The sequence below is a fragment of the Echinococcus granulosus genome, assembly GCF_000524195.1.
Source record: "Echinococcus granulosus chromosome Unknown EG_S00052, whole genome shotgun sequence".
Lineage (NCBI taxonomy): Eukaryota > Metazoa > Platyhelminthes > Cestoda > Cyclophyllidea > Taeniidae > Echinococcus > Echinococcus granulosus.
The window spans coordinates 489,435-502,711 of record NW_020170432.1 but is presented as its reverse complement, the minus strand read 5'-3'; the positions used below and the strand labels follow the sequence as shown (position 1 = coordinate 502,711).

Genomic DNA, 13,277 nt, shown 5'->3' with positions numbered 1-13,277 from the left:
GCAATCTTGCGTGGAACCTAAAAAAAGTAAACATCATCTCGGCTAGGCTTTGAAGGTATTGAGTGTTTGTACCTTTGGCAGTAAATTGAAAATTTTTAGTGCACTTTTATCAATAGGGGTCTGAAAATAAATAAGGTAATTGCATTTACATTAGTTTTATTGGAAAAGCAAGTCGAATAAGTACGTGCTAACTGCAGTATATAGTGACGTATAGCGTGGAGGCTGATAAATGCGTAACCCAAATAAGTCTATATGATTTCCAGAAATCATCAAATCGTTGTGACAAAATAATTGGGAACAGGCGATGAGCTGCTTCATAGTTCCCTTGATCAGATATCAGTCTATGTATCATTGGTGCAGGGCAACATTTAAGAAAATAAATGTGGAGAATCCAATCCCTTGATTTATTGCCTTTTCGTGCGACCTCATAACGTCTAGCCAATTCGTCTTCTTAATGAGAAAAAATCTGCCTACTGAGCATTTTCAAGTTTGTCAGAGTATATGCTTGGCAGCTTAACTAAGATTTTGTAAAAAATCTCATACAGTCGTGTCAATGAGAACCTCTCGTTTAAAGTGCCGACCTAGAAGTGGTTGGCGACTCAAACTATTGGTTTGTATAATACTCAGTGAATGTTTCTACAGAGAGTACAAGTCCAATTAATATTGCTAGACGTCATTGGTCCCTATCAGGATGGTGCCTTTGCAAAAGCTTCATAAATTGCTTAACTTTGTCTGTGTTTTGTAAACAGCAATAATACCTTTGGTTATGATCATTTGCATTACTAGTTGGGAACACATTCACTGCTTTGAAGTGTTCCTCGTGCAATAAACCAGTGAGCGATAGATACATTAAAATCGGTGCTTATTTTTTATTCACAGCCTTGATTCTCGTGAAACGAGTAGACTGATAATATTGTGAACCAGTGATATCATGAACCGTCTTCAAGTATTACCGTGATGCATGTTCAGAATCCACTTCCTCCTTAATGGTAGTTGACGATCGTTTTATCACGAGCTTCGTGTTTACTGAACGTCCCTTGCCCAAAGGGCGCAATCAGGCAAGCATGCATTACATGGCTTCATCGTCTTTCTGAGCACCGTCCCTAATGGTCCCCTCAAAATGGTCATTGTATACATCTATTCTAATAGTCTTCTTTCCTGCGTTAGCAAATAAGCTTAACCTTTGCATCTGACAGCCTGTTAATCCATTTACGGGACCATTTTGCTGTACTGAATGGTAACTAGTTAAGCAGTTTTTAGCAATGTGACTTATCACTTTGAAAGCACACTTTATCCTAGTATGTTGGAAACCGTGGTGTACCCTAGGAGATAGGCTCAGCCTGTATAGCTGCGTTTGGTACCTTCTTGGCACACATTAGGCTGGCCGTATTTGTTCTATTTTCTTTGTCTTTTATATGACAGTCGTAAGTGTTCCCGTGTGATGTTAAAAGCTTGACATACTCCTTTCTCCGGCAGTAATATGTACCATGACATTGCTGATTGCTACTTCCATGCTTAATAAAAAAATATACTGGTTGATACTCTCATTCTCCGAATTGTGAGCACTTTAGACAGCAAGAAGTTGATTGATATATGGACCACCACTCCATATGTATGGAGACACCATCAAGACTTAAATCTTAGTCATTCACTTGTACATTCATACTGAAAGCTTTCAGTAGCCCAATCATATTGCGGCCCTTTTTTTCCACCTGTATACTACTAAGCAAAAGTCAAGGTGTCGTACGTGTGTTAGAGGGCCTGACGGTCTTGCATACTTCAGTAAAGAGTCAACTTTCGAAAGTAGAGGCATGATAGATGCGCACTGCTTCGAGCACCACCTGTTGACAAATTCAGCATCAAAGGAAACTATAACAACCGTTTTCACCTATTCTCTTTGTGGATTCTGATTTAGCTGTTTCCATGACGTAGTCTACTATAACGAGAATATATATTGGTTTTTCCCATTGGTGATGGTAGAGAAGGCATGATGTTAATAACAGCTCTTATGCTTGGGAAGCCTTTTGACCGTATTTTGGGTTGCTGCAGCTAATGTGAGCTGAGGTTTTTTTGAAGCTGTTGAAAGTTGCACTGGTTTGACAGATCTCAAATACGCCGGAATCGAGTGGAAGCCACGAGTACCTTCTTCTCGAAACGTCTAGCATGTCGTGTTTTCCCACATGATCCAGCAACGTCTGCAACCACTGGATACCATGGAGATTGTAGCTTTTTACAAAATAAAAGCTCATCATCTAAAGAGACATTTAATCACTCGTGCTACATCTGTCTGGTTCATTAACTCGAAGAAGTCACCTATTAAGCTGTTTTTTGTGTGAGGATGTAAGAAACCTCTCCTTTACCAGGGCTTTGTCGGTATCAAGACTCTTCGTGTTTCTCCAATTACGTTCAGTGAGTTTACTTAAGAATACCGTATTCAATGGAACTCTACCTGTTTCAGCCAAGACTGTACTGCATAATGAGATACCTGTACAACTAAAAAGGTTTCCTTCCCTGTACAACAGTGTCAAAGTATTGTCAATTTTAGAAGGCAGTTAGACAATTTCGGCCAATGAGAGCGCCATCGATGTGTCAATGTTCCGCTGATATGCTGGTCAAACTCTCATTCATTTGCAAAAGACACAGGTTATAATCAGTGCATTTGTTTACTAGGGGTGGCGATAAAAATTTTACCTATACCAAAACCAAATTGGGTATAGCTTCAAAGATACCTGACCTGTTATTCAAAAAACGCTATCTCAAATGTTGTATTGATGCCTCAGTTTGTCCAATCAAATGCCCAATCCTCCCATTGGTCAATTTCGATCAGTTTTCCGATTGAGGATGAATTAATTTATCCATTAGCCAACGAGTGATTAGAGTACACATTGCGGACAAATCAAAGGAATGCATAAATACCGAAATGGTCTAAGTAGTTGTTGCAAAACACTGGAGTGGATTTGCATTTTGCAGTGTCATAAACTTGAAATCACTTTTGATTGATTCTTCTTATTTCGATATTAATAGAGCATGGATGCTAACCCATCTCCCACATCGACTCAGCATCTGAATACCACAACAAAATTGGCCAGTTCTAAAGTCGCGATTGTTTCGCGATATCAGGAGAATGGAGAATCTAGTGAGTATTTTTTTTATTCATTATATCATTATCTTGCACTAATTCTAGAATATAACAGCGTTTGCTTATTAATGCCTTCGCTTTCCTAATAATCTTTTTATTAACTTACCAGTCTTACAAAAGTAGTTTGAAAGTTTTCCAATCTTTTCATTACAAGTCCACTGAAACTGAGAAATGGCAGGCAAATTGCTGGTATGATGGATGGCTTAGTAGCCTCGAAAACCCACGTAATGCAGATGGCACTGCTGTGCCTTCGTGCCTGAAGAGAAACAAAGGGCATTTAAGACCCTTAGTGCTCTGTTTTTTGGCATTCGCAAGAGATCGAGCAGAGGCAGAATGCGTGCTACTTCGCATTTATGTACGTCAATTCAGTAGTGATACACATCTAGAGAAGTGATTCGTTCAGGAATTAACAGCTTTATTGCCATTTAAAAGTGCCCTCCTTTGTTGGCAATCTCTAAGTAACTGTTTGAAGGCTGGGATCAATCTTAGTGTTGAAGGAATGGGCGACTGCTGGTCAACGCCTATTAAATTGGTGGACCTACTGACAATAGATTCAATGTGTTGATAATCATTGATATGATAGGCTATGATTTGTTTCTTTTGATATGCTGAAATCATCTTTCGGATTGTTTTGCCATTTTTTTACTTTAAAAAAAGGTGTCTCCTCGGCACACGTACCCGATGAAACAGGAACTGATCAGGCATTGCCTTCGGCTGAAAATTTCTCATCAACCGTAAGTACTTTGAATTGTTGTAGTGCAGTTCTGACAGTATCCGTGACTTATGGTGGTTAACAATAATGGCTGCTTTGAATAGAGACCCTTCAGTCTACTGTCACATGCGGTAGCCAGTGGAATTTCTAGAAGATATTTGGAAGGAATCAAATTGGTGCATCAATTAAATGCTTATGTGCCACTATCATTTCTAAGGTCATGTTTCGCCCTGGTCTGTCTTGGTGGTCCTGATATGGCAAAATTTGTCGCCCCTTACCAGCAAATCATGGATCCTGTGCTGCCGGCAAATGTCATGATGAATTCCACTGTTTTCTTTAGCACTCACGCAAATAATGGTTAGGGTCACTGCATGCCACCTGCTCACACCGTAATCACTTCTGGTGACAACATTTACCTATTCATTCGGGCAGTAAATACCGCGAAAGTCTAGTTAATAAGGTTTAATGCCCGCATTGGCCACTCCTGACTCAAATACTATCGTTAACATTACATATGGCCAGGAATTGGAACGAATATGCACTCATCTGTTATATCATTTTAGACTCCTACAACGGCTTCAGGAGTGCCACCTGTGCAAGAACAAGTTGAGGATATTTACACACCAATTTTCACTGCTCCACCAGACAGTTTTTCGATTAACACCTTACCGACAGCTGCAGTAACTCTTCCCTTAATGCGGCTAAAAACCACTGCTAATATAGACGTCTATGCGGGGTCGACCGCCAACAATGCGGCCTCGACGATGGATGCCCTTTACAAGCCTATAAAGGGACAGCCCATAGTAGTGCGGCCCGTCACCTTCGCACAGTCGATAGCACCTTCAGGTACACTCCAAGTCGGTCCCGCCGCACAAGCCATGGCCATTAATATGGCTCAGCCTAACCCACAGCAGCAACAAGTCTTTGCCAGCTTGATCCTAAACCCTCTTATTCCCTCACAAGCCATTCCCTATGACGGCGCAGGTAGGTAGCCTCTGATATCCTTGATTTGAAATTTCTTCTATTATAGTCATCTGCCACTGTGCTTTGCTTTCAGTTACTCAAGCATCTGCCCTCAGTTATCCGCAACACAGTTTGCGTGAGTCCACACCTTTCATTTTCTTTTCACTCACCCTTTTTAAATTAGGTAATTCATCAATTGAGTCCCTTTGCCTTTAGTTGCCGCGGAGAGACAGATCCCTGTCCAGGTGTTAGCTGCACCCCTTAATCAGCCATCCGTTGCTCCAGGGCCAGTGATAACTGGCCCTGAAGACTGCAACCTATTCATAAATTTTCTGCCTCAAGAGTGTGATGCTATAGATCTTTTCAAACTTTTTTCACCCTTCGGAAGGATTATCAGTACAAAGATTTTTGTTAATCGCGCTACATATATGAGTAAATGCTTTGGTATGTCTTTGCATTGCATTTGGTTTATGTTGACTTCCTATCTCACCGTTCATGGTCGATTAAAGTGGACATTCTTTGATTTCCTAGGGTTTGTTAGCTACGACAATCCAAGTAGTGCCCATCGAGCAATTACCGAAATGAATGGCTACGTAATGGGGAGTAAGCGGCTAAGGGTGGAGTTGAAACGCCCTAAAGGTGACTGAGATGTATAATCAATGTTATTTGAGTCTTCCAAGTTGCTATTATGATTATGTTTGCTGTGAGCGTCAAATTTTTAACAAACTTTCCTTTTTCGTTTATATAGCTAAAAGGCGGAACTAAAGGCAACTCTATCTGTGTTTCTTTGAATTTTTCCACAGCCATTTTCACTATTGCCGGCAGAAGTGGGAACATAAACACTTAGCAGTGAAAATGATTTTATAATCCCATATGTGAGTGAGATGGCACATCCATAGACCCTAGTTCCTTATGTCATAGTTCCGTGTGTGTATGCTTATATCTTTATTGCCAAAGTTAGCGTTATTGTTGTATCCTCCTCTAAGCTTTCACTGTCTTGCACGACTATCATTTCTTTTCGTGATTTGCTTTCCTCTTACCCTTGTGTGTATATGTGTGTGGCTCCTCTCCTTCGTTGTAAGGATTATTTCTGGTGATGTAATCAGATTCCTCGGATACCGATGTATGTGTGTATTTGTGTGTGCTTCCCCTATGTTTCTCTTTGTAATCTTGTTTGACTAATTGTGCATGACTCTTTTGTCTCAGATATGCCACAAATTACTGTTGCCTGTCCCTTACATTTATGCGTCTTCTCTTTTTAGCTGTTCTCAGCCCCATTGAATAACGTTGGATTTTCATATATAACGTCATTTGTATTTTGTCTGTACAACATGATTTAGTTCACTTTTAATGAACTTAGCCAGAGCACGCATACCCTTGTAACTTGCGTCTGCCGGAACTGACGTTTCCGGCTACAAAAAATAAGCCTTTTTAACACCACCTTTGATAATGTTCTACCTTTGAAAATATAATGGTTTGGATGGGTGGAGAGGAGTATTTTAATCGTCTCATGTAAAGGTCTCCTAAGAGAAGTGTGGGGTAATGTCAATAACATAGGCTTAAGTTTCCCCTACGAAAATGTGAACTAGCTTTTCACTAACATTTATTTGTAGATGGTCTTCATTCGGGTGTAATTTTGTCTTAGCCAACCACTGCAAGCTAATGATATGTTTTTTGTTACTTTTTAGTTAACGGAAAATACTGTCTGTATTAGGGAATTTCAGCTATTTCAATCGGAGGCTACGTATCAATGCTTTATAGAGAAGCTATACTAGCCCACGTCTAATAGGTAATATCACATGAGGTAGGGTGGGAAATTAGTTATCGCAAATACTTGAGCCAGAGATAACCATAATTCCTTTTATCTTAGCACCACAAAGGGGCCCATTGTGCTGGGAGATGACCTGTTTGTTTTATATGGACTCATCGGTTTGCCCATCTAGATGCGTCATTCTTCCAATGATCACTTGCAGCTACTTATCGTGTCGAGGGCAGTAAAGTAATTCATCCATTAGCCAAAAAAGCAATCAGTGTATGCACTGCGGCAGCACTAAAGGAAGGCATAAATACCCATTCAATCCCGGATGATTTTGGTCTGGCGACTCTTCTATTTGTTGTACGTCTTAAGCAATAAGGCATTTATTTCTTTAGCTAATAATGTGTGCGCAATGCATGGCGGATGGTCAATCACTCTAGGTCAGGACCTAGAACATACAGCACCCTTAGATGCCTCTAATGACACAATCGTTCCAGAATGTAAGGTTTAAAAAGGGAGTCGAATTAGTGCTGCCATCACTCAAGTGTGCATACTGCGTAGAGTTATCTTCCTGCAATCTTAGTTTGGTTCAGCTTTCTGCTCCTTGTCAGAAATTAAAAGACTCTGTTGGGTTGATTATTCCTATGATCTGTGGTGCAATACTGGCCTCCGAGACAAACAGTGAAAGAAATCCACTCATGTACTCAATGCATCCTATGGACGATCTAGCTCCACGGAACTTACTAACTTACTACTTAAATCATTTTATGGCAATTGGTATGCGATTGAGACCACTAGGTGTTAAATAACATCATGAATGGAAAGTTATTCTGCGCTGTCAGAATAAGGGTGCATTTGTATTGCTGTAAACTGCGCCTTATGAAATTCAGTTATATATTATCTACAAGCATCTTGTTCGTGTGGACAACTTGCAAATAAATTTTAGTCTATTTGCAGCAGTGGTGACGCTTTCATCACTTCGGCAGACCCAAATTGTTAATTTGAATAGCATTGGCAATGATGTGATGGCAAGACTAGGTCCCCACTACGATGCCTTTGTGATGCATTTTACCGCTTCCCACCAGCAACATCCACTTTCCAGTGTCTCAGGCCTGTCGTAATGCACCGAACTTGGACAGTCTTATCCCTCAGCGAGCAGTGCTGAACCAACAACAGAAATTCATGTTCTATCTAGCTCTAGAGGTTTGAAGTTCTTTGAGTTTATTTTTCTTGCTCGCGGTGCTGCCCATTCCTTTTGTGGTGAGGGCATATAATCATCTATTTTGACTTCTAACTGCTTTGAGTTATTCAACGTGCGACAAAAGTGCTAACAATCTTGTTGTCGTATCTGCATCTTGATCTGGTCCATCGGTCAATGTGATACTCATTGGATTGGCATCTTCTATAACTTATAAATAAACCGCTTTAATGAAGTCAGTCCAAAATTACTTTAAAAAAGATGGCAAATGTTTCTTTAAAACGAGCGAGGGGTATTTCCGGAGGTAATGCATACATCTGCGACTGACACGTCGTTTGTGGGTGCTGCGATCTACTGCGGCATCTCTTTCAATTGCTAAGCAACCGATTTGGCAAGCCTACAGAATCACACTTTGCACACAGAGAAAAAGTTTGCGGTTTTGATGAAAGGTCGGCTTGTTTATTATGCACAGTAGCTCCCTTTCTCTACGGTAATTAATATTTTCTAAGCCTCAGAGCACAGGCACCTCGTCTTTATGATCGCATTAGTTACAATCATGCGGTTTTGACTAATGCTAAGAATGATTCTATTGGTACAATGCTCAGTAACCACAGTCGCCACCACCAGAATCACTGTAAAGGAAAAATGTGTGCGGTTCGCTAATGATATTGGAGGAGATAGGACTGGATTAAAGAACGTGTTTATTATTGCCAGCGAACCAAATCAACTTAAGTAGTCAATGTGCGTTGATGGACGCAATCGTAGAAGTACTGTCTAATATAATTTTAACTCATATCATGGTGCGGTAGGAAGCTGTCGCAATGAAAGCAATAGGGTGGTACTGACGTCTATGTTGGTGAAGTAGGCCAGGTGTGGTGATTTCCAGGATGTTAACCACAATCTATGCATTTAGTGGTTGAAGAATGTGCACCATCCACCATCTGCCAAATCTTTAATTTATTTTCGTATTATTAAACTACACAGATTAGAGTGTTTACTTCTGGCAGTAGCATCAAAGGGTGTGTTCAGGCACACTATGACTATCGGTGGATATTTCTTTTAAAGTAATGCATCCAAAATTAGGCATATGAAACGTGCCATTACGTGAACCGACTTAGTATAGGTAACTACGGTAGCTTCCAAAAAAAATTCAGGGAAATTCTTTATTCGGCTTTATTAATAGAAGTAATTTAGACATAGCTTGAGGTCGTAGCAAGTACATACCTGCGAGATTGGATTATGTGAAGAATTAAGAATACTGTTTTGCTCTAGTAAAGACTATCCACTGATAACCGCTTCTTCACTTGTCACCAAGGGTGCACAATGAAGAGAATTTTTTATTCCTACTTGGATTTATAAACAAGATACTTGTTATGGAAATGTGATAAGTCTGAATTAAAGATGCACATGTGCTTAAGTGATGTAGGAAAATAGAGATGCTGGTTAGTTGTATTTCGAGAATCACGATAACTTATTCAGTATTTGTTACTCTAATTTTGCTTAATGTCCTTAAAATCCACGCCAACGAATGATTGGTAACGTTGTGGAAGGCAAATTTCATTTCATCTTATGTAACCACGTGTTCTTTTAAAGAAATATGTGGATGGAAACAAATACGTTTTAATGTGTATCTGAACAAACTCAACGATTCTTACTGCCATTAAATCAAAATGCCCACCCTTTTCAGTAGTTTTCAACGGTATCACTGTAAAAAGATGTAGTCTTTATTTTGTTCAAATATTCGTCTATTTTACCTACTTCTATTCCATTCGTTTACTCTTGCTAAATTCTTTCTCATAAACTTCGTTTAAAAGCCCGTCGTATATATCGAATGCGGAAACATTTATAACGTGCTACCCTTAGGGATACTGGCTTATCTTTGGCTTTTAAATAGATTACACGTCGACATGCACCAACTTCTAGAAATTGCAATCTTATTTTACAAAAGAGTAAATGACAAGCCTCCTTTTAATACCACTGATTGACATTGCATTCTAAGGAATTACTTTTCTCTGTGCTTAATGCGCGAAGCACGCTTACTACTGAGTTGGAAATGAGTAGGCATTAATTCTTACCGAAAAGCTTCATTTGCAGAGTTGTTTCTTAAGGTAGATTAAATATGACTTGGATTTACAGTCACTATAAATGGTTGAAGATCCTAAGGAGAGCATTTAATTTATCAAGGACCGATATCGCCTTTAAGGAACACATTTGAGAACAAGGCGCTGACTTTCCACTTACATCATCATTAGGATTGTAACAAATGCGTTTGATTTGGCTTGACTTGTCGAATAATCTATAAATACCTCTATATTTATGTAAAAATGACACCACTTAGATGGGTACAAGCTATGGGTATTTAAGTGCCCGCTTATTTAAACGCAGAGTTAAACAATCCATCAAAGCACAACAGCTTTGCCCACACTTATAGAATGAACCAGATTTCAAAACCACATCTAATTTTTCCTAATTTAGTCACACTTTCGAATCGGAATGCAGAATTTCTCCTAGTGATGAAGCTTGAAAATATCTCAAGCTTTTAGCTTCCCATCTTTTTGTTCTAAATTCCTTTTTTTAAATGACCGTGAATCGACCTATTTTGAAAGGCATAAATAGTTATGTTAACAACTACCCAGAGGAGAATAATCTATTTAGATGATGTTTACACTTTAATATGGAGAAAATGTGGTCAAGTGTCTTAGTACTGCTTAAGCAAAGTTTGTTCCATCAAGCTCCATTAGTGGCTCAATTTGAGTAACTGAATGAAAAAGAAAGATGCTCGATGGTCTTTCAAAAATACCCGCAAGGACGCAAAAGGAGTCAAAAATGCTGCGTGTGTTCTTAATTTACACGCATTATTATGCGTAACATTCCAAAAAAATATTGAAAAATAACAGAAATTTGAGATTTCTAAAGCCTACTTGGCGAAAACACTGAAGGTAAACGTTGAATCCAATACGGCTTTTTTTCCTCATTCATCGTGCGCGGAGCATTTGAGAGCCATGAGTCGGTTTTCGACCGGCAATGTAGCTGATACAAGGTTATTTTGACCCGGCTCCTGCACCACCGTTGAAAGGAACTTGACCCACGCTTGATACCTATGGTCTAGTGCCAACTGTTTGCATGAAGGGAAATGTGGAGCAAGCTCATCGTGAAAAACTATATTGTTACTTCTGGAGGAAGCAAATTTGAGGCCTAATTCTCATTCAATGTTAATATTTTGCAGTCAGCAACTTCACGACCTAACTTTGGTAGAACAAATTGTTCCTCTTCTAATGACAAAGTTGATCAGCAAGCACTTCGTTCTACCTCGCAGAGGCTGGTTGAAGGAACATTGTCGCATATCCTCCAACAATTTACCCCAATGAAATGGGATGCATTGTTTTCTGCCATTTGAATTTATGGCACGCATTTGTCTCAAAACGGCAAAATGTAGATTTCTTCCTTGTAGGCAGCATTTTGCCACCGATTCAATCAGGCCTACAATTGTCCCTGTGTTGGAATTTATTCTTCAGAAAAAAGACATTAATAGCAAGAGGCGAAGCTGATGAGGTCAAATAAGTTCGTGTGGCTTTTAGTAGAGTAGGATATTTAACGGGGAAGACAATGCATACTTCATGTTTGGGAAACTCATTACCTAAGACATTTATGTACAAAACTAGAGCTACACCTAATGAATGAAAGACATGCCGTCCAAATAGATTTGGTGCAACTCAGTCCCATCAGAAGTTGATAGATGAGGAGGAGGGAATTTACTTTGTAATCACCAGCGCCAATTTTACTTTATACATCTTAAGCAAACGGTTATCAATTATTTCCATCAGTAATTACTCTAAAATAAAGAAACGCACCTTGAAGCAATCTAATGCAGAGGTATGACTACTACAAATAAGTCGACTGGCTTGACTGAGTAGAGTCATCTCGAAAGTTTCAAAGGCGTCTAATGGAAAGAGAATATAGTATTTGTAAAAGATCAAAGCCTCCCAATAGGATGGTTTGGCATTCAATAGAGGTAGTTTTCCAGAGCTGAAAAGGAGAGACTTTTGAGCAACAATTAGCTTTTTGGTGTTCAACGAGATGGTAAGAGAAAGAAGGACAGATCATATTGAAATAATTGGCTAAACCACTTAGACGTACTAAAGGGGCCTTTTAGTAATATTGCCAAAGCCTATATCAGAATCTTGTATGGGTAATGAATGGGAAAATTTTGTAAATACTTCCAGCACCACTCGGCAATCTGATGAGGAAGTAGTAAGTAAACATGCAAGGTCTTCACCTAGAATAACCGATTAGCGAAAAATTGTCCTGCTCTTTCAATTCTGAAACTGCAGTAGACCAGTGGTGCATAGAAGCCTAGCGCATAATTCTAATTGGCTAGGCTTTTCCACCGAAGGCCGAAGGTCTGACTTCTGCAAGGTTTTCTCAAACGGAATCGTAGACACAATGATTGAATGGATCTGGCGAAGAATTCTGGTCTCTATCATGGCTGACTTGTAACATCTATTATCCTTCTAACCTGAGCAGTAATTTTTACACACTAGTCAAACACTGAATGCCACTGATCCGCAATCCTAATTGGAACCACAGATATAAGAAAATTTCATCTCGGCCAGACTTTGTAAAGCTTGGGGGCATCCACTGCAGGAAGTGTGGTTTAATGGTAGGAAAGACATTTGGATTTTTCGATTGCATATATCAAAAGGTTCCTAGAACTAACTGGAACAATTTCCTTTTGGGTGTTTTTGTTGGATTATTGAGCTGAATGTATACTTGCTAATTGCTGTGCGAAATGGCATGTGGCGTGAGGACCGATAAATGGGGAATGCATGAAAGTCTGTGTAATCCGCAAAAATCATCAAATTGTTGTGATGAAGCAATCAAGGCGAAGAGATGAACTGTTTCATGGTCCTTTAGGTCACATATCATTCTGCACACTAATGCGAGGCAGAACTTGAAAAGGCCAGTGTAGAGGACCCACTTCCCTGATTTATTGCTTTTGCATACAACAGCATTACCGCTTCCTGATTCGTTATCCCGATGGGGAAAATTCTTCAGACGGAGCACTTTTTGATTCTTGAAAGCATCCTCTTGACATCTTGACTGAGATTTTAAGGCAAAACATCATAAACGATTGTGACACTACAAACCTCTCATGTAAAGGGCAGTCGGTGAAATGGTAGTCAACATTCACACTCTTGGTTTGTATGATACGCATGGAATTAATCCATTGAGAGTTCAAGTCAGATTGTCGACATGAAACCTAATTAACGTCTACGAAGACAGTGCCGTCACAAACGACCAAGAAGCAGCTTAACTTTATGCCCGTGTTTTGTAAATGGCAAAAATACCTTTGGTAAACCCATTCACGTCTCTAAAGTAATCCTCGTACAATGAATCACCGAGTGATAGATGGGTTTCTGTCTCCAACTTCGGTCTTCCTTCCTGTAAAAGGAGTAGACTGGTAAGATTTTAAATTAGTATTATTATGAACTGAGTTCAGGTATCTCGA

The 13,277-nt window shown here is 39.5% G+C and overlaps 1 protein-coding gene across 1 annotated transcript; it reads left to right on the top strand. All coding sequences in view use genetic code 11, as the record gives it.

The window, feature by feature from the left end:
* Window positions 1-3,027: 3,027 nt before the first annotated feature.
* On the top strand, window positions 3,028-6,099 carry EGR_06198 (CUG-BP- and ETR-3-like factor 6; the record flags this gene model as incomplete). The annotated part of the gene is made up of 8 exons (XM_024495447.1): window positions 3,028-3,136; window positions 3,797-3,873; window positions 4,415-4,835; window positions 4,909-4,950; window positions 5,031-5,258; window positions 5,346-5,453; window positions 5,570-5,641; window positions 6,077-6,099. 8 exons carry the CDS (start codon window positions 3,028-3,030, stop codon window positions 6,097-6,099), a joined length of 1,080 nt encoding a protein of 359 aa, XP_024350175.1.
* Window positions 6,100-13,277: the final 7,178 nt, after the last annotated feature.